The sequence below is a fragment of the Leguminivora glycinivorella genome, chromosome Z (assembly GCF_023078275.1).
Source record: "Leguminivora glycinivorella isolate SPB_JAAS2020 chromosome Z, LegGlyc_1.1, whole genome shotgun sequence".
In the NCBI taxonomy this organism is placed as follows: Eukaryota; Metazoa; Arthropoda; class Insecta; order Lepidoptera; family Tortricidae; genus Leguminivora; species Leguminivora glycinivorella.
Window position 1 is genome coordinate 25173479 of NC_062998.1, and position 23089 is coordinate 25196567.

General features: G+C 38.8%; 1 protein-coding gene across 1 annotated transcript; it reads right to left on the reverse strand.

Annotated features, from left to right (window-relative positions):
- Positions 1-606: 606 nt before the first annotated feature.
- LOC125240431 lies at positions 607-22428 on the reverse strand. Its single transcript, XM_048148322.1, has 5 exons — positions 22422-22428; positions 22205-22314; positions 8051-8102; positions 6569-7015; positions 607-839 (listed from the first exon to the last, which is right to left on the reverse strand). Exons 1-5 carry the CDS (start codon positions 22426-22428, stop codon positions 607-609), a joined length of 849 nt encoding a protein of 282 aa, XP_048004279.1.
- Positions 22429-23089: the final 661 nt, after the last annotated feature.

A 23089-nucleotide genomic window follows, 5' to 3' on the forward strand; every position in this document is an offset into this window, starting at 1 on the left:
TTAGTAGACGACATGTCGTTGTATGAGTGACCTCAACGTTGTTGTCGATACCAACAGAGTATTGTCGCAAACATCAATTTTATTAATACGTCAAATATAAAAGCGTTCGAAACATACATCGATCGTAGTGAAATGTGACTAGGTGAAATACTATAAGGAAAACACACATACAACAAATGCACGGAAAGACTACAGGTTAAAAAGTACTAACTACAAATACAATTACTAGAGGCTATTAAAAATAGGAACTCAGTAGGTACTTACTATTGTCCTCTTTCTCCAATTTTGCCACGTGGTATTTCTTAAGTACTTCCAATCTTATACTTTATTGCACATAAGTACAAATAGTGGAAAAAAAAACTTAAACTATAACTTATATAAAAAATAAATAAACCTAAAAACTACCCTCCAGGCCCTGGCCCCTCGGCAGGGTGAGGGTGCCCATCACGCAAGCAGCATTCCCGCGCTGTATTGCAATAGCAATTCTTTGCGCGAGAAAGCTGCCGGCGCGAGGGTCACCTGTTGCCTCCCTTAACCGTTTCCCCAAATCCCTTACAAGCCCACGGGCTCCCTTACCCCACAGTCCGAGTGTCTCGACGCCAAACGCTATGAACAGCTGTATTTGTTGGCCTTAAACCGCTTCCGGGCGTCAGCTGCCGCCCCACCCTTTTTGCTGGTCACTTGGATGTAGGACGCTGCCAACGTGTCAGCGCAGGTAGCGTCCCACACCAGCGCGCGGCCCTTTCGCCAAGGGATTAACGACATCCCGTCCGGGCGCTTGCCATCGTCCCGTGCGATCTGGGGCTCCAGAGCTGCGGGGACGTTGGCGCTGACGAGAGCCCTTCTGAGGGGGTCCATATTGGCTCATATAAAATTATTTGTTATAAAATTATTGTTTATACCGATTTGTGCTCCGAATGATCATTTCTCATAATTTTACTTATCATAATTTTGTTTCATTATTATTAATAGTACTACTATCACTGTTCATAATAATAATTTGGCCGAAATTTTTAATCATAACTTCTATACAAATATTTAATAATATTCATAATTTTTAAAATAAATATTTATAACTATTTACATATATACAGATTATATATAAAACAAACATAAAACATTTTAATAAAAGGTAACTTAAAATAAATATTTACAAATAAACTAACTATTAAACCCCGCTCCTTATCGTTTCTGGCGCAAAAGTACCCATAATACTTATGGCGTTACCCCTTTGGATGATTATGGATAACTTTTGCACCAAAAACGATTCAGAGCGGGGGCCCTCTCCTTTTTGCCGTAATCTACGGCCTATGTCGCGCACAAACTCTTTTGCGTCGGCACCCCAGCAGCCCGCCGTCTCCACTGCAAACCGTACGAATATGTACCCGCCCAAAGGAGCATACTTCTGGCGCTTTAGCGCCGCTTGAGCCTCTGCTGCCGCTCCACCCGCGCGTACCGTGCGACTGATATGGGAGGCCGCGTAGGTACTTACGCACGTGGCGTCCCATATCAAGTAACGACCTCTCTCCCAGGGCACTAATGTTAATCCATCGGGTCGTTTGCCGTCCGTGCGATTTAGGCCTGGGGGCTCAAGCACGGACGGAACGCCCGCTGATCTAAGTGTCCTCTGGATCAGGTCATTGAGAGCATGGTGGCGTGGATGCCGTCCGACGCACCGACGGCAACTCAACGCGTGATGTCCGTCAGCACCCACCATGGAACCGCAGATGCATATGTGAGGTTGACACACATCGCAGCCCAGGCGGAGAGCGACGGACACCCGCAGTGAATCGCCGTCGAGGAAAGTGCCGAGTTGGGGGGAGGGTAAGGCTTGCAGCCAGGCACCTGATTCTGGCCGCGACACAGCCTTGCGCGGTCCACAGCCGAGGCGTTCTCGATCAGGCCGGTTAAGGTGGCTTTACACCCAACTTCATCCCACGCGCGTTGGAGTTTGGGGTTAACCGGGACGGACTCACTCGGGTTCATTGCCAACCACTGCCTTATAGCGTCATCCACATAAGGTATAGTTACTCGGTCGCCATTTAAAGATAAAATCTTAGCCACCAAGTCAACAACACCATGGGCCGATGCTAAGAAGGCCGGCAGGCATACATCCCTGACACGTCGCACCCCAATGCCCCCATGACGGATTGGTAAACCGGCTTGAGCCCACTGGATATTATTGAGGGACACATTGACCAGCGATTCAATCGTCGACCTAATACTCAAATCAAAGGTCTCAATGTCCCCAGGGAATAACCAGACAGGGGCTGTGCGTAGCATGTAAGTGATCTTCGGGACCGCGAAACACTTTTGCATTAAAACTAGCGCTACGTGTGGACTCAGGCCCTTAAGACGTTCACCGGCAAGGAGAAGAAGGTTCTTGCGAATTTTGAGAGCCTCGGGAACTGCGGAAGGAAAGATCGGAGCTCCAAGTAGACCAAAAGAGTCAGTGTTCAGTTCTTTGAGGCCAGGAAGTAAACCCGAGAAACGAGAAAAAAAAGAAGAAGATTGCGGTCCACAGGGGAAAAACTCACACTTGGAGGTATTCACTTCCAAACCCATATCCTTCAGTCGAGGCAACAAGGCAAGCAAGTCTTGTTCCACCTCCTCTGGTTTGCCGCCAATGGTGCCATCATCTAAGTACCAAATATTAAGAGGAGACTTTGGCTCGGTAATAACCTTCTGGATTGCGAGGCTGAAAGTGAGAGGGCCAAGTGGATCCCCTTGTTGTGCCCCAACTTGTGACAGAATAATGTCTGCCCCATAAAAGAGGTTGGAGGGTGAATGATAGACCTGGTGAAGAAAAGGAAAGAGCGTAGGAAATTTCTCTTTAATCTCAGTCAGCAGTACATCCCTCTCCACTGTGTTAAAGGCGTTTTTAAGGTCGAGTTTTATAATGACACTGCCAGCATTCTCCGGTTCCAAAGCAAAAGTGCGCACAGCATGTATTGCTGCTTCGCATCCCAATTGCGTTCCAAAACCCACTTGGTGTGGTTGAAGATATAAGGCCATCTCCTCTCTTACCGCCCAACAACCAAGTTTGGCCACAAGCCGACGGAAAGTGCTTCCCACTGCTATCGGTCGAAGTCCCCCTCCTTCTTCTTTAGTGCACAAAGATTGGCCCCGTATAAATAAGGGCATACCTGGGGATTCAACTTCCCACTAAGCAAAAAATTGCAAAGGTTAGTCAGGGCTTCCATTAAACGCATTCCACTGTCACCCGCCGTGCCAGACGTCAGCTCTTTCAAGTGGTCTGGTCGGATTCCATCCAAGCCGGCTGCTGACCCACTGTGAAAAGAACTAACTGCCGCAGACACGTCGTCCACTTTGACTGACAAGGCAGGGCAGTCGACGTTGGACCCTGGTGGGAAATTAAGGGGCCGGGACGGGTACGGATGTTTTGACTGCAGAGCTGTGAAAGTGTCCGCTCCTGCCGGAGCGATTGTATCCTCACTCATTAACAGCCGCACCGCTCCTCTCAAATCCCCCTCGTGGACCTTGGCCTCAATCGTTCTAGTAATAGAGATTGACCGGGGTGCCTCGCCGCAAGCATCTGGCGAAAGATAAGAGAAGGTATCTATGTTTGCTTTAACTTTCGTAGTCAAAGATCCCTTACCGCCCGTCTCTGGAGTCCTTAGGGCTCTAAAAGAAAAGGATAGGAGAGTGAACCACTCGTCTACCGCATTAGTAGCAATGCAATTTTCTATAATGTCGCACAATTTTTTAGCTGCTGCTAGGAGCTAGGAGTAGCTCCTTTCGGAATGTGACGAAGAACCCGAATCGACTTTTTTAAAGAAGCGAGATGATCCATATTGCAAGTGTGTCCCTGTGTGCTTGTTGCTGGTTGTGCAGCATCAGAGTGCACAGCGACACTGCCGCCGGGCTGCGACGCAAAAGTATGGCCAACATCTTTGCGCATTCACGCGCTACTTCTTGCCAAACTATCTTCCTATGGGTTTTCAGGCTGCTTCCATGATATCATTGCGTCGTTCCTGAGTGACCGTAAACAGAGCACCTACGTCCTCGGTTCCAAATCTGATCTTGATCCAATAGGAAGCTGTGCAGTCCCTCAAGGCTCCATAATGGGAAATAACCTTTTTCTCCTTCTGGTGAATGATATTTCAACGGCCTGTGATATCCCGTAGTACGTAATGTTTGCCGACGACACTTGTCTTATAGTAAACGCAGAAGATGTAGATTCTCTAAAACTAAAGTTATGTCAAGTGATGTACCAAATGGCTTCGTGGTTCTCATCCAACGGTATGCTGCTCAACGTGAACAAAACAAATATTATACACTTTGGGTTGCGAAAAAAATACCTACCACTTAATATAGTAGCAGATAACGTTCCTGTACCCCAAACGGACTCCTCTAAATACTTGGGATTCGTGATCGACTCCGGGCTGACGTGGACATCGCACATTGACCACGCGTGTGACAGGCTGTCATCGGCGTGCTATGCTCTCTCAAGATTGGCACCAACCTTAACGAGTGAGAACGTCAGAAAAGCCTATTTTGGCTATTTCCACTCTATTCTAATACAAGGTGTTGATCTTTGGGCGACATCTGCCAGCCGAGACAAGATGTTCAAAATGCAAAAAAGGGCTTTACGTATTATTGACCGAAAACCTACTGATCACCCAGCGCAGGAGTTATTTAAAAAGCACCGTATTTTAACTCTGCCCTGTGTTTACATATTAACGGCATGCAAATTCGTCCGTTCGAACCTAAACAATTATAAAACCTACGGCGAAATAAACCATCGACCGACGCGCAGACGTGACCTACTAGTGCCCCCTCGCCGTCGGCTAGCGAAGGCCCGTGCGATGCTGGACGTTGTCGGCCCTAATCTATACAACTGTGTACCTACTGACATAAAAGAATCACCTTCCGATGCTATATTTACAAGCAAACTCAAAAAATTGTTATTAGAGTCTGCTTATTATAACATCAATGAATTCCTCAAAAGGAGTCGTTGTCCCGAAAATCAATAATACCTATGTACCTACTTATATATGTTATTCTGGTTGTAACACTGTAACTAAGGGTATTGAAATTGTTTGTATTATGAATTGTATTACACATTGTAATGTACTAATTTTTGTTGACCTGTAAATTTTGTTATAAATTTACCAATAAAGAAATCTAAATCTAAATCATTCGTGTTATATGAGACTTGAGGCCACGCGATGAAAAAACACGTAAAGAGTTTGGACAGTAAGGACATGTCGAATCTGGCAGGGAATTCATCGTACACAATATTTTTTTAAACAAACAGCGTAATAATAGTAATAGCACTAACCAAATTCTTATGGTACTTATGTACTTGAAAGGTATAATAAACTACTTACAATTAAATTATAATATCTAAAGTCTTAAAAGGATATAAATATAAAAACAAAACGTAGCGATTCCCTGTCGCGGGCCCAGGCTCAGCGCGCGAGGAAGAGGGCCTGGGCCCCCGCTGTGTGCTGCGCTGCTGCTGCAGGGGCTCTTTAAGACAAGAGAACCGCTTGTGAAGTTTGGTGGATCCCGTGGAACGTTATGCAATTTCAGGACACTTGCAAAATATTATATCAGCACACCGGTTGAATACTAAATGCACTTTATACACAAGAGATATATAATATTTCTCAATAAGTATTATTTTATTTGTTGTTGTTTTCTTTCTTTGACGTCTGTCATTTCAAACGGAGCGGGTTGCGTCTTCGTTGCGACGGTAATTTCTATATTTATCCTGCAATTATGATTCATACACCTTCTCGTTGTACATCTTTGCATGCATTTGCTATTATAAAAATGATAGGAGAAAAATAAGCAAAATATTTTTTACTGGATCGTTTTCACAGCTTGACAGTTGACATTTTCATAATTTTGTGTTCAAGAAAATCATTCATCATATAGTTATTAAAAAAGTTTTGGGGAAGTTCTATTAAAAACTTGTACCATTTATAGAAGCGCGCTTGGAGTTTTTACAGTGACATGTACAATTTACATTAAAAAGTCGTTCACGGTCGACCTAACACGCTCCTCCTCGCTACGCTCGTCGTCGCACCTAACTTCAGATTCAGATTCAGATTCAATAGTTTATTCATGGTAAACACATAAATTATTTACATAAGTAATTCATAATTACAAAAAAAAAATAAGATAAGAAACTAAAATATGTCATGTTTACCACGAAATGGTCCCGCCTCAGCGTACATGCTGACCCCTAGGGGTCAGCGCAGATCTTCCGGCGAGACCAGTTTGTGGGCCACAAACGCAGCTATGCGGCCTGCCCTTCCGACATATCTGTTCTGATTGTTGATTTCTGTTCTGTTAACAATAACATAACGATAAATTATATTACTCGCAATCGTTATGATCAATAAGTATATAAATATTAACATTAGTATAAAATGTATTTATGATGAATGACATTATGAACATAAGTCATCAAAGTTACGATAGTTATTAACATTAAATTGTTATAAATAATGATCATTATAATGTAAAATTGTATGAGAAACATTTTCGGACTACCAATAATCTATGTACCAATTTTATATGAACTTTGGCGCACCCCTTCTGAGGATGTCGTTGAGGGCGGCATGGCGAGAAAGGCGGCCCGCGCCCGAGGAGCAGGAGAGGCCGTGGTGGCCCAGCCGGTCTACTGGGGCTCCACAAGAAGCACACGAGTGGTCTGTGCATATTGCTACTCCAAGCCGGAGACCGACGGCTATGCGCAAGGTACTTGCGTCTATCAAAGTACCGGTGTTGGGCGAGGGATAGGCGTGGAGCCATTGTCCGGATTCCGGTTTGGATACAGCTAAGAGCCTCGAGAGGTCTTTGCTTGATGAAGAGGCCACGAGTGTGTTCAGGGTAGCAACAGATGATAGGGAGTCCCATGCCCTTTGTTGTTTGGGTCTGGATGGTAAGTTTGGGCTTGGTCCGGTTAGCCAAGCATTCGTGGCCCCATCCAGGAACGTAACCTCGCAGTTTGTAGCTGTGGGAGCTTTCAAGATTTTACCTGCGAGATCAGACGTGCTGTGAATGGAGGACAGGAATGCTGGCAAAGTGACACTCGCAACGTTTCGAGTACCCAAACCGCCAAACCTTACCGGTAAACAGGCTTGGGTCCAAGCTTGCTCACTAAAATGCTAGCACATTCTGCCCTGTTATTACGTAAAATAACAATGATCATGAATTTGGAACCTAGTCTCATATGAAATTACGCGACAACAAGCACTAGACGGTCTTCCCGTACTCATCGCGGGGGACGGTCAACCGGCCGAGCCTTAAAAAATGTGATTTTCATCACTTAAAACTACCTTATTTCACCAAAATATTATATTAACTTTGTAAAATATAATATTTGTTAGCCCATATGACCATGCGGATTACGCCAGACCAGACTACATTAATTATCTAGATTTATCCACTCAAACTTTATGTCAAATAAACTATGCCGGTCTTGCCCGCACTGACCTTACGGAAAAGTGACCACATGTGCGAACCATTCGAAGTGGAAAATAAATTGTTCGCCAAATTTCAAGAATGCAAAAAGGAGGTGTCGGAAAAATATTCATCGGCACAAAATTTTTTTAAGAACATTTGAGTTGTCCGGATTCCGAATATTTCAACAAGCTACCATCGTTTGAGTCAAAAAAACGATCACTCTACAGAGCCAGAAAACGTGCAATGAACGGTAATTCGACGTTCACACGAATACAAGATGTTCGGATCCCTAATATATTAAAAGATAAGTTTTTTGGTGTGTGAGGATGGTAGTAAAAACAAAATTCTTATTTTTTCAACACCTACATCACAATAGTACATTACGATACAAGTGCGTAAAAAAGGAAGTTCGAAACGAGTGGCGATAAACTAAAACACGACCGAAGGGAGTGTTTTAAATCGACACGAGTTACGAATTTCCTTTTCGCACGTGTATCGTACGACGTTTTTCAGTACAGATGAGCCTCCGAAGTTTCGACCTGGCATATAATGAACCAATTCTCGCACTAGTGCGTAAAAATGTGTTAAAGTCTATATCAAAAAATACTGTTTTCTTTGGTGACGGAGCTTTCCGAAATGCACCGAAACCATTCTATCAGCTATACACATACACAATTTCAGTTGATATGAAAAGCATGATTGACACGACAAGAATAGTGCCTATCATATACGCATTTTTGCCGGATAATACCACCAAAACTTACGTTCGGCTGTTCAGTCTAATAAAAGAAAGATTTGGAGTAGAAATAAACAAATTCAAGTGTGACTTCGAAAAAGCCCAAATAAAAGGGTTTAAAACCAATTTTCCAGACGCCGAAGTTTCAGGTTGCTTTTACCATTACTGCAAAGCTATATGGAAGAAAGCTGGAGATCTTAATCTAGATCTTAATAAAGGAACTGAAGAAATCTGTCGAATGTGCTCTTATTTGCCGCTTTTGCCTAAAGAGCACATTTTCGAGGCTTGGAATGCTCTTGAAAAAAAAAATGCCCGAGGATGATTCAATGAAGCTTTTCGCAAAATATTTCAGAGAAGAGTGGCTGAGGAGCAAAACTCTAGTCTACCTTAGTTGCGCAGGTCAGAGGCATCGCACAAACAATGCTCTCGAAGGGTGGCATGCTCGCTTAAACAAAAGAATGAAAAACTTTTTAACAAAAAATAAAACCGCCTTCAAAAATAAGCGCGTTACAAAACACGGAGAAACTAAAAAGCCAAAAATAATAAACCTTTCAATTCAGATTTCTTATCGTATTGCAATAATCTAAACATCCAAATTATAAACAAATCAATTATTTTTGTAGTCGGTACCAGACCTATTCGTCGCCTTGCTATTTTCTGTTTGCCCCACCCAACCATACACAGGCTGGTACCGACTCCAAAAATAATTGATTTGTTTATAATTTGGATGTTTAGATTATTGCAATACGATAAGAAATCTGAATTGAAAGGTTTATTATTTTTGGCTTTTTAGTTTCTCCGTGTTTTGTAACGCGCTTATTTTTGAAGGCGGTTTTATTTTTTGTTAAAAAGTTTATTTATTTGTTGATTTTTAGTGGTTCCTAGTGATATTATATGTATCAGTCCGAATACATGTACAGTAGTGAAAGAATTATCCTTTAACTCCTAACCATTGAGGAGTTGACCTTCCATCATCAGCTCAGCCACATAAAATTATTACCATCAGACGTAAATACTGTTGTACCTTTGAAAAATAGACTAAAAACATTACATGTGCCTATAACATTTGAAGAGTTCCCTCGATTTCTCCAGGATCCCATCATCAGACCCTGACTTGGTGCCAATGGGACCATCTCGGGGTTATACCGGTTCGATCAAAAAAAAAATTTTGAAAATCGGTCCACGATTCTCGGAGATATCGAGTAACATACATACAAAAAAAAAAAAAAAAAAAAAAAAAAAATTCAGTCGAATTGAGAACCTCCTCCTTTTTTGAAGTCGGTTAAAAATAAGCCGTATCTGTTCTTGTTCCTAAACAAGCTACGCAAAGAAGCTACATTTCAGGCGAAAATACTTTGCGACTGCTACTTCGAACAACGACGCCGAAGAAAGAAGCAAGACGTTTTGTTCGATAAAAGATACGCAGAACAGTTGTTATAATTTTTAAGAAAAAAAAAACTGCCGCTGTTGGGGTTCTGGTGAAAGCTACTTGCGAATGTTGGATTATGTAGAAATGTGTAGGTATTTTTTAAAACTGATTTTAATACTTTAATTATTTGATGGCAACACAATTATAAGAAATCGAAGCTTGACAAAATTTGACTTGAAAACTAAGTAAATATTCTTAACAAACATAACTAAATAAATGTCACTGTTCTGAAATTCAATGCATGCTATTCTTATAAAAATACCAAAGTCAAGATAAGTGTGCCGTTCCGATCTGATCTTCATCAGCAGTTCCACTGCACCAAATGTCACTGTTCTGGACGTAAGTGCATGCTGTTCTTATAAAAATAGCAAAGTCACTATAAGTGTGCCGTTCAGATTTGAGGAGTTCGATTCTGACCATCATCAGCAGTTTCACTGCACCAAATGTCACTGTTCTGGATGTAAGTGCATGCTGTTCTTATAAAAATACCAAAGTCACTACAAGCGTGCCGTTCAGATTTGAGGAGTTCCGTTCTGACCATCATCAGCAGTTCCACTGCACTAAATGTCACTGTTCCGTACGTAAGTGCATGCTGTTCCTTAAAAAACACAAAAATCACCATATGTGTGCCTTTCAGATTTGAGGAGTTCCCTCGATTTCTCCAGGATCCCATCATCAGAACTGAGTTCTGAGAAAAATGGGACCAATCTGTATGCATATACGTTCAATCAAAAAAATTTTTTCAAAATCGGTCCAGTAACGACGGAGATATCGTGGAACAAACATTAAAAAAAAACATACAGAAGACTTGAAAACCACCTTCCTTGAGAGATTTGAGGCGGCGGTTAAAAACTACAAGACGAAGATATCACTGCTCTGGAATCTCTGGAATCCGTGATTAAATTGAAAAATAGCTTGTTCAGAAAGTAGACTTGATATAAATTAAATGGAAGGCTTTCTAGTGCGTTGGTCACTGAGATTATCCGCGGACGGACGGACGGACAGACAGACACGGCGAAACGCGAAACTATAAGGGTTCCTAGTTGACTACGGGAAAAAAGGAATTACTCAAATCGGATCACGGGTGCCTGAGTACTCACTGATTACATTTTTGACTGACTGATTTTATTTTTTATTAAAAAATCCCGGAACCCTAAAATGCGTCCCAATGTTTTTTTCCCATTCCGTTACCATTTTTTCATACATTTTGTATGGAAGTAACGGAATGGAAGGTTTGAAAAATGTATGGAATTCTTGAGACATTTTCTTTCTCCTGTTATAAACTATTTTTAAGTAATATTGTCTTCGGTTACCGCGATAGTTACTCGTGAAATAAAACTATGGATGACGATATAATCCGTTTCCATAGTTTTATTTCATATTTTTAAGTACTTATGTATATAGGCCGATATTGTCATTATACTAGCGTAAGTATATAATACCTAAGAAACTGTTTAACCCTTTAGTGGGTAACGGCAAGATATTTGCCGTCATACCACTCAGATATTTTTTTTTTCTCAATGAATGTGTTGTTAGTTAATATAAATTTTGATTCGCGTAAGAGAATATACTCGTACCAATATACGAAAAAAGATAAAGCAGATAATAGTACATTACGATACAAGTGCGTAAAAAAGGAAATTCGAAACGAGTGGCGATAAATTAAAACACGACCGAAGGGAGTGTTTTAAATCGACACGATAATTTTAAAAAATCAAGACGGCAATATATTTGCCACTATCCGTTAAGTGTTTGGTGTTTATTAAAAAAAAGGGTAGGTTGGGCTACTATTGTTATTGATTTATCTATGAAGTAATATCTTAATTCAATACTTCATTTTAGTACATGCTAGCAACCTATCCACAGTTTTGCTGGGTTTAGAATACTTACTTGGAAATAATATACAATACCTACATATATAATAGAATATATTAAAATATTATAAATAAACAAATCTTTGGAGGCAATCAGAATAAGGTCTAATGTTTTTTGGATCTATCGCGTAGGTACTGACAGACAAACATGTAGTTTTAGGTTGCAGAAAAATAGTGCATAGGTACTTCGTTTTTCCGCTTCATTGAGGCTCCGTAGCCGTACTCTTGTACATAGCTTCGCTAAGCCATTTTTTTTTGCTCAATTATAGCCGTGTTAGAAATGAAAACGGAAAAAAACATTCAAAAAAGTGTTGATCGTTCGTACGTACAAGCTTATAATAATCTTACAATATAACATATTGTTGTTGCGTAACTCGCGGGTTAGGTATTTTTAATATTATAAAAAGGTTTGTTATAACTTTATACCTTCACTTCAGGCATATTCACTTTCAGTGTCAAATAAAAAAAAATACATTTTCCTTTTGTTTCATAATTCACGTCATCCGTCGGTTTCTTACTTAAAGGAAGTCATAAATATAATATTTAAAAAACTGGTCAAGTGCGAGTCGGACTCGCTCACCGAGGGTTCCCTACAAACTTTCAATAGTTGAATCATCAAAATGTTATTCATAGAACTCTACAGATTTGACTAAATCCCTCAAGACTCAATTTCCCACATAACAAGTAATATTTTAATATACAATTTTATTGTTAGACAACGTTCAAATAACATCAAGACTATTCGACTTCAATAGTTTACGACTTACAACATGTCGCAAGGACGCTCCTGAACCGACCTCATTATATCAGGAAAAACGCGATGTAGGAAATGAGCGTTCAACGTACAGCGACATCCATCGGCAAATTGAGTAAACTAATGTGCGCGAGCTAGTATGAAAGATGATTTTTACGGAATAATTGATTATTGCGTGAACCGATTTTAACCATTTTACCTGTATTTATTTGAAAGCAGGTAAATTGTTATTTTGTTAAAAAAATACAGGTACAATAAACACCCGCAAGGGCGTTGAAATTGAAAATGTAAATCTGAAATATTTTTTTATAAATTAAAAAAAAAGTTTTCAAGATACGTGTACGATTTTATTTTTCCTGCAATATTCATTATAATAGCCATGTTTGGTGAAAATTTCATAAATTTATGTTGGTTAACTTCGGAGATAAAGGGGGGGGGGGGCGGTATTTTTTTTACATTTTCCTTCATAATTCTGTTTTTTCCACAACAAAAAAAATATAAACAATAGTTTTAATATGTACAATTTGAGCTCTTTCTAAGTTGATAGCATAAGTAGTTCTCGAGATATTTAGAAATGTGACAGACGGACAGACGGACAGAGTCGCACCATAAGGGTTCCTTTTGTACCTTTTTGGTACGGAACCCTAAAAAATGAATTTTAAGATGATGGCCATTCAGAAAAAAAATGGTAAAAGTCCGAGACGGCTTTATCAACTGAGTTTGATTAAAGTCATGAAAATAATAGAACCAAATATAAATGAAATTCTTAAAAAATATGAAGTGTAAATTAGAAACGAGTAGTTCTTGTCTTTAGAGTTGAAATTGAACACTTTTCAATATATCTAGGCATTCTAGGCTATTCCAATGTCAACGCAACGATAGGTTGCCATAAAACGATTTAGATAGGGATACACAGTCAGCCTGCTCTACCGGGACGCCATAGTGACGTCGCTGGCAATAACAGATCACAGCTCATTGAGAAAGGATTCCACGAAGTGTGCAGATATATTTCCTTGGCATTGTCCTAACGTAGTTTGCTGATACTATTATTTTTCAGATACACGATATAAAATGCGAGATACGTGGCATGATGCTTCCTCGAGAAATTTGGACAGATTTGTTTTTTTTTTTAATTTTACCGGACATTTTAATATCACTCCAAGAAGAAAGGCTAAACTTCACAGGTGTATGCGAAGATTGCAGTCAGGCATACGACGGCCGTGACGATTCAATGAACATAATTAGTCAACAGAGCGTCGACGTAGTAGCACTTCAAGCATTGTACTGCATACACTGTGCAGGCGATCTTTTCAGCCTCTGAATTTAAAAAAAATAAATATCTTCTTTCTATTACAAGTGTAATTTTGTATGATAATACCTAACGCAATCAATTGAAATATGCTGTAGTTCTTAGTATTGACTTATGTAGGTACAAGTATTCACATTCACATTATATACATCTTCAACAATATGATAATAGTATCTGAAGTGTAAAAAGAGCGGTTATGAAAGTACGTAGCTAGCTAATAAGGTATATAGATACCTGGCCACTCGCGTTTAAGGTGGCTCGCTTTCCATACAAAAAACATCTCCCATTTATTTAGTCACCGCACACAACAACTAAATAAAAATATGCGCATACATCTACTATACATTATCCGTCGTCGCGGTATTGAATGAAATACATTGTTTCATACAGAAATCATGGACAAATCCATGTGAATTTGTTATTAATTTTACGTAAATGTGCGTGCCAAATTTTGTGTACAGACACAGAGCCGTCATATTTCGCGCATTTTTAGTTGACATTGTCATCAGTGACACTTGGCTCTTGACAAGTAATTATTAAAGATATTGGTTTAGTTAACTCAAGCCTCAGGCCTATGATGCTTGCAATTTTATCACTTACCAACGTGGATAAGACACCTGTCACTCTCACACTGACATACTTGCCAGAACGTGACGGATGCTTTATCCCATTTTTCTGGGTTCAGAAAAAGATGATACCTTGTCCTCAAGCAGTGGTTCAATATACGCGAAGAATGGGCGGGGTTGATCGATTTGATCAAAAAAAAGCTGTGTACGAAATTGGGAGACGTAGCACTAAATGGTGGATGCGAATATTTTACTTCCTTTTTAATGCCGCAGTTACAAATGCGTACATTTTATATTGTTTCAAGACAGGAAATGACAGCATTCAGAAGCAAAAAGAATTCCGCCTTGCCTTATCCAGCCAGTTGGTTAACAATTTTACTTTTAGAGAAAATCAGTTTTCAAATGCTGCTAAATATTTAAAACGAAAAAAAAAACAGAAAACAATTCACGCCAAAAACGAGTATGCGGGGTACCTGATGATCTCAGGTAGGTACGATAATGTAGGCGTGCATTTACTGAGGAGTTGGCTACATACAGACGTAGTCGAATGTGCAGCTCAGCTAAAAATAATAAAAGGTCGAAAATTGGATGCGAGACTTGTAAAGTCCCACTTTGTGCTGTCCCATGCTTCAGAGATTTTCACGTTTGCAAGGTCGAGCAGCTACGGAACCCCGATTTAGCATGGCATTTATTTGTAGTCCAATAAAGGTTTTAATTATTTCTTATCGTTTTATTGGTTTTAAACTTATTCAGATAGGTCATGCCACCCGGTAGTTCCCCCGGCAGACTGACATGACGGTCTTGTCACTTACTGCCCTTGGCTGATAGCGGCAAACATATTGCCATCTTATAATTCGGAAACCCTGAAATAATATATATATTTCTCTTTCTTAAAAATCATAAAAAAAATCATTCACGCTGTACGTATCGTTAAAGTTCTCGATTTATTGCTGTAAAAAAATAATGGTCAAAGAGTTAATTAACAGAATATTTACTAAATAAACAATGCTTATTTGAAAAAAAAAACTATTATTATTAAATTTTGTAGTTAAGAGTCTCAGATATCGATCGATGATGTCAAAGTATAAATTAGACAGACATCACACGTGAAGAGCATGTGAAGCCACTCTCAGTATAGGGTTCTGTAGTTACCCTTGACCCGACCAAACCACTTTATCGGGAACCTAAGCAAGTAAGCCTGAGGGGCTATCTATCTATTAACCCCTTTTTATTTTTCTTTTACCCTAGCTAAACCCCCCTTTTCCCCAATACTGAGAATAGACCATAACTTCTCGGCCCTTCTAATCTATTAACGAAGCGCCGAGTAGTCGCTAACCAATGTGTAGTATGAGAACAAGCAAGTCTACTAACTCCTTGAAGCTTTTGACTTTTCATCAGTGGACGGCGCCTTCATGCGACTGGTCCCTATAACAAACTAATCCTTTTATTCCAAAGATAGTTTGTTTCCCTAACCAACTTGATATAATTTACCTTGAAAAACCAGTTAGCAACACTTAGCGTCCCGTCGGTTCACCAAAAGATCAGAAATTGCTACCATAATTATAAATTACACCCAGATAAATTAAGTCATAAGAAATGTATAAAATTCAAAGTTTTACCACACAATTTAATATAGTAAACACCACATTTAAAGTCCATTTAAACCATAAAAATACAAGCCGATCAATTGTACTTCAAGACCAATCGTAAAAGAACCCTACTTTCATAGAAATAGTGTGTGACTCTACCCTAATCCTATTCCTTTCCCTACTCTAGCATATCTGAAACACAGACCATCATTTACACATAGATCTTGTGTTCAGAATATGCACAAATGTATCCCTACTAGAAGCTGTACAGTTCAGCCAGCGAAGCTGAGGTAAGGCAACCTATCGGCTTGAGTAATGGCTCCCTCCTCTGCGCCCGCAGGCTAGGATACAGAGAATAAGCCGCCCTATCCGTGTATATAACCAGTAGTCCAGGACATACCAGTACCAGCCACATGGGAGACCCAGCTGCGATCAAACCTTTTATTTAGGTATGGATCGATCACAACCGAAATTCCCAACGACCAACACCAGCATGAACCAGAGCACCGAGTAAATAATTATATTTAATACAAGACCCCAGCCTCAAATACTGCCGACTTCAGTGAGTATAGATTACTCCAAATGTCTTTCGTCAATCGTGAAAGTCCTCACTTCCATCTAACAGTTGGACTCTTTGAGACTAGTGAGAAAATACACCTTTCGTAAGTATAAATAAAAGGCGTTCAAGCCTCCACTTGGAACAAAAGACTCCTAAACGCTCCTTGTTTAACAACCGCAAGGGAAGAAGCGCCTAGCCGGACAACAGTCTGTCACAAACAATGATCTGGCTTATAGCTTTCAGACATAACGCGGACTGCGGACGTTTTACGGACGCAATACAGACATAATGCGGACTGCGGACGTTTTACGGACACTATACAGACATAATGTGGACTGCTTTGTTTACTAAGCCGTATGCCCTATACATTTAACGTCCATGTTCTCTCAGCAAATAAATGTTTACCTATCAGTAGTAACACCTGCATGCTTGCACGTGTTTTAAAGAGAAATGGAGATATCTTTTATTGATTCCTACTACGTAATGAAATATTTTATATCGTGGTAAATATAAATATGCAAATATTACTTTATCAAAGGTTTTTAACCAGTTTTGTAAATCAAAGTTGAGGCAAAATATCAGATTTCTTTCTAAATGTTACATTAAATATTGCATTCTAAATATTTTCCAGCGAGTATGTTCTAAATTAATCATTGCCTACTTTCCTGACTTGTACTCGAAGCCAAGATGTAATATCGGAACGCTACTCAGTTGACAGATCAGATTGTTAATGTCAACAATCCGTCCATGTGAATTTAGTTTGTAAATAAGCTTTTTCCAATAAGTTGTGCATCCAATAATAGTGAATTTTATGAGTGATGACATGTGATTAAGCATCACAGATATTATTTGTCAAAATATTCAATGAAATCCCGAAGGAAATATGCACCAAAAAGTTGGTCAAGGAAAAGTTTATTTACCGTAAGTTTTATATGTAATAACGAGTCCATTTCCTCGTCATAGACACTTGTTCTGTTACAGCACGATATAGTCTTTTATTATAATTTTCTTTCCTAATATCCGTCTTTGATTCTATACGGAAAGGGTCTCATTAGGTAAGGTTTTAGGCTAAACGCTTCATCCCCAATGATAACATGGGGAGTCGGCTCATTTTGATCTGGGAGGGGTTTTGGACCAGGTACATTTATTTTGTCGGTCTCGAATCTTCTACCCATATTCGATGCTTCAAAAATTCCTCCGTCACTGTTTTTTCCAAAACCTCCAACATCGATACATATAAATTTGCAGAGATGTTAAAAAATAGGTAGTGCAATGTATTTAAATACAAAATGCAAATTGTAACTAAATCTCCGCTCACCTTACTTATTTACTTACTTACTTGACTAATCAACAGTATAGTTAACCCCCCTTTAAATATACCCCTTAAATTTGGCCTTGTGATCGTCTAGCGTGAATAAGTAGAACCCGTCGATGTGATCCGCAATAACTTAGATCCTTTAATGAGTATCAGCTGTATTTTTGACTAATATTTAAATTTTTATTTATTTATATTTTAAAGAAGAATAAAGGTTATTGTAGCATAATAATGTAGTGTTATAGAAGAGTATTTTATCAGATTTAGGCCTAGAAAGTTATATGTGAGAAAATTAATGACGTGGTGAAGAAATTTTAAAATAAAAGTTAGTGAGTGAAACATACATGAAATAAATATTAAAAAATATTTTGGTAATCATCCGCTACGCCTTATTAGTGGTCCCGGCTTGGGCAAGGGCTTGCGATACGGTATGGGACCCCTGACCTGATCAAACCACTTTATCAGGATCCTAAGCAAGTAAGCCTGAAGGGCTATCTATCTACGAACTAACCCCCTTTTTGTTTTGTTTCTTTTCCCTAGCTAATCCCCCCTTTTCCCCAATACTGCTAATAGACCATAACTTCTCGATCCTTCTAATGTATCATCAAGGCTCCGAGTAGTTGCTACCACTGAGAACGAAGTAAGTAAGTCTAGTAACTCCTTGAAGCTTTTGACTTGTCATCAGTGGACGGCGCTCGCATGCCACTGGGCCCTATAACAAACCTATGCTTTTTTATTCCAAAGTATAGTTTGTTTCCCTAACCAACTTGTTAGAATTTACCTTGAAAAACCAGTTAGCAACACTAAGTGTCCCGCAGCCACACCGAAAGATCAGAAATTGCTACCACAATTATTAATTTCACTCAAATAAATTAAGTAATAAGAGATTTTATAAATTACCAGTTTTACCACATATTTTAAGATAGTAAACACCACATTTAAAGTCCATTTAAACCATATAAATAGTAGTAGTTAAATTATTTCTCCACAATACACGTTGACCAATTATATTCCAAGACCAATCATAAAAGAACTCTACTTTCATAGAAATAGTGTGTGACTCTACCCTAATCCTATCGTTTTTCCTACTCTAGCATATCTGAAACACAGACCGTCACTTACCATAGATCTTGATTTCAGAATATGCACAAGTGTATCCCTACTAGAGCTGTACAGTTCAGCCAGCGAAGCTGAGATAGGCAACCTATAGGCTTGTGTCGGTCAGATCCCCCCCTCTGCTTTTGCCCGCAGGCTAGGGTAGCAGAGAGTAGATCGCCCTATCCGTGTATATATCCAGTATTCTAGGACACACCAGTACCAGCCACATGAGAGACCCAGCTGCAATCAACTTTACTTAGATGTGGATCGATCACAACCGAAATCCCCAGCAACCAACGCCAGCATGGACCAGAACACCGAGTAAATAAATATATATATATATAGGACCCCAGCCTCAAATACTGCCGACTTCAGTGAGCAAGGATTACTCCTAATGCCTTTCGTCAATCGTGAGAGTCCTCACTTCCATCTAACAGTTGGACTCTTTGAGACCGGTGAGAAAATACGCTTTTGTAAGTATAGAAAAGCGTCCAAGCCCTCCACTTGGAACAAAAAGACTCCTAAACGCCTCTTATTTGACACCGTAAGGGAAGAAGCGCCTAGCCGGACAACAGTCTGTCACAAACAATGATCTGGCTTATAACTTTCACAAAATAACCCCATAGAAAATTACTAAATTCAATTTTACTGACCAACTAAACAAACGAGTGAAGTTTCCTTTACGTGCTATAATCTAAGCTTAGTTTTGCAAGAATTACTCCCTACAAAACCAAACACAGACTTATCTCCAAGCACCAGCCATACATCGACCCAGTCTTTGTATTGCTTAACGGCACTCATGAAACAAAGCACAGAAAACTTCACTATACACATCAATTTAAATGTAACACTACACTATAAATAGAACACTAAAATAACCCCACAACTGACAGTAAAGCAATTCCACCATAGGTCTAAGTTCAACTGTACGACGATATTGTCCCCGCACAACCAAACAAAGACACAATTTCAAAGTTTACAATCACTTAGAATAATTTCCAAGTAAAAACAAACAGAGAAATAATAGCAGAACAACTTCACTCACCAGTATAACACACGAAAGCCAGAGACACTGTTAGTCTTGTGGATATTGTAAGAATGACGCGCGTCGGCTCGTTCCGACCCTTTTATAACTTCAAACATCGACATACCATCGACCATCGACAATCGACACAGTATCGACGTTTCATCGACACAATATCGACACAATATCGACGTACCATCGACAATCGACACAGTATCGACGTACTATCGACAATCGACACAGTATCGACGTTTCATCGACACAATATCGACACAATATCGACGTACCATCGACAATCGACACAGTATCGACGTACTATCGACAATCGACACAGTATCGACGTTTCATCGACACAACATCGACAGAAAGCCATTAACTTGCGCACATAAGAAAAAGATCATAAGTGCTTTGTTTACACTCATACGCTCTACGCAATAAAGTTCACGATCATCACGCGGACGTTTGCTTATTAACACGTGCAGATTGCAGCTGTTTTAGAGAGAGACAGAGCTATTGGTATTGATACCTATGTAGTTCAATAGTGGAGTGTTCCGTAAATATTTTTACGTAAATATTATTTTGTGAAAGACTGTTTAAATCAATTTAGTAAGTGATTTCGCAATGAAAGATCACATTTGTTCTTAATTGTTACATTGAATGATATATTCAGGAAGTATAATAATCAATATTAGTCATTATTACCTCTCTGACTCGTAATTGGAACCAAGACATAATATCGGAACGCTATGCAGTTGACAACTGTCAATGTCAGTATTTCGTCCATGTGAACGTAGTTTGTTGATAAATACGTTTTTCCAACCTGTTTTACATTTAATAATAGTGAATTTTATCAGTGATGACGTAACTAAACATGTGATTAACCATCAAAGATATTGTTTGTTAAAATATTCAATGAAATCCCGAAGGAAATATGCACCAAAAAGTTGGTCAAGAAAAGTTGATTCGCCGTAAGTTTTATATGTAATAACGAGTCCATTTCCTCGTCATAGACGCTTGTTCATACAAAATACTTTGGTTTTTTACCTATTTCAAATAAAAATGCAAAATAGTTTTACAAAAACGTATTTGAAATACAAAATGCAAAATAGGTATTTTCAAAATACCTTTATTCAAATAAAATACTTTTTTTTTTACTTAAGGTAAAACTTTTATTTTAAAGATGTGTTTAACGCCGCGCCGTGGCTTGCGTGGGCGACGGTCGCGCGATGGTCGCGCGACGGCGATGCGACGCATACGAAATCAAACCTTATCGATATGGAAGTATGAGACGCGACCGTCGCACAGTGTATTAAAAACCCCAATTTTGTCTCACCTTGTTTTTTTTGCAAAATCCAACAGTTAACAAGGTTTTAAATAGCAGACTAAAACTCCGACAATGCTACGGCTTCTAGTTTTTTTATAAAAAAATGTTAAAGTTCGCTTATACCCGGGTCATAAAATTCACCAAAATAATAATTTCTAAAAATCTGTAGTACTTATTTAAATTTTAACTAAACCAGTTGAATATACATATAATGCCTCACCTTTGTGCAATTTGTTGTTTATTTTCGCTTTATACATAAGAAGAAATTTACGTATTTCTGTTTTTAGCTCTTTATTTTTTTATTCGGGAATAACGCCGTATTAGCACACGAAACCAAAACAATACGATAGCTTACGCATATTTCTATAAGCCATATTAAAATCACGTGCTAATTCCGCGTTAATCAAAAGTTAGAAGTGATAGAAGTTATAACCGAGTTTCTTGTGACTAGGGTTGTCACTTTAGGCTGCTTATATCCGGATTCGATTTTAACAATTTTCAAACTTGGGTTCAAACTCTCGAAGCTTATAGATCGGTTCACCAAAGTGTGTACTGTTATTGATTATAAGCAGAGGGCGGAATTTCTCATGGCAAAAATCAAACGTCAATAGAGTTGGTTCAGTCACCTTTTACATTTCTGACTTTAACATTAACCTCGTTGAATATTTGATTTTGACCTCTTTGATTAAATTAAAAGTAAACTGTATGACATTAAATTGTCATTTCTGCCACTAGCCCTTTGGCAACTAATTCACGTTTGAAAGAAATGGTTAATCCAAAACGAAAAACAGTCAACAGAAAAGTTCAGTCAACAGATGAATAAAGAAGTATCCGTGTCTTACTTACGACGAAAACAACTCAACAATATACTGATAATTTCAGTTTAATCGATACTCTATTGACGTTGGAATTTTGCCATGAGCAATTCCGCCCTCTATATATGTTAAAACTTGTTCAGGTTGCACCCCATAGACCTAGAGTTGCAACACCACCATATCCATTCCACATCACTAAGGCCCACTTGCACCAACCACTTAACTCAGGACTAGTGGTCTGTCAACTGTCAAATTCCATATAAAATGGTGGGTCCCGAGGGTTACCTCGGGATACCCTCCATTTTCGTTGGTGCAAGTGGTCCTTAATTGACATTCGCTTAAGAGACAATAAATATTTCAAAAGCGTACCTTGAAGCAGATGAGGAGAGATATAGGCATGGTCATTACCACCAGGACCCATGACAGTACGACGAGGATTTTGCCACATGTCTTGCTCTCTGAATCGTTGTCGTCGTTAGCTACAACAATCAAAGTCATATAAGGCCTTATAATTTAACATAACAGGAATTTTAAAATTTGTTACTTACCACAATAATCCAGGAGTTGGCTGGTAAAGAATAATTACCTGGCATTAAGTTCACCTAAATATGTACACGTTTTGTTGTGTAATAAAGGTTAATTAAACAATAAAAGGACATCCAATGTGTTGTTTGTTAAACATACATTTCATAAGGACCGTATCGTTAATTATGGGTACATTTAAAAAGTTATACAACAAGTTTATAAATTATATATTTTATTTTTTATTTACTATTAATTTTTATGCTTTATAATGTGTCTTATATTTAGACACATTATAAAGCATAAAAATTAATAGTCATACTTGTTATGGAGAATTTTTGGCCAAACGCTGCACTTTTGGATGGAAGCAAGCCGCTTTGCATGGTGATAGTAGACATCATAGTAAACGATTTTTTCCGAGGATATCGAAATTTCATCCCTTAGGAAGCCGAGCGTAGCGAGGTGTTTTATGAAAATGAAAAAAAATCTATATTTTTATTCTATCGTCCGATTTTGACAAAACGTATCTCAAATGAAAGGTATTGATTTGTGTAATTAAAAAAAAATACAAAGAAAAAAAAATTGAAAGAAAAGTAAGAAAAAAATAAAAAAAGTTAATTTACGTCTCGCACTGAATAACATCAAAGAATGACAGACAAAATGTACAATGTCGATATATGAGTTTTTTTTAATCGAAGACAGATAAATTTTTAGTTGGAAACTGAAGACCGC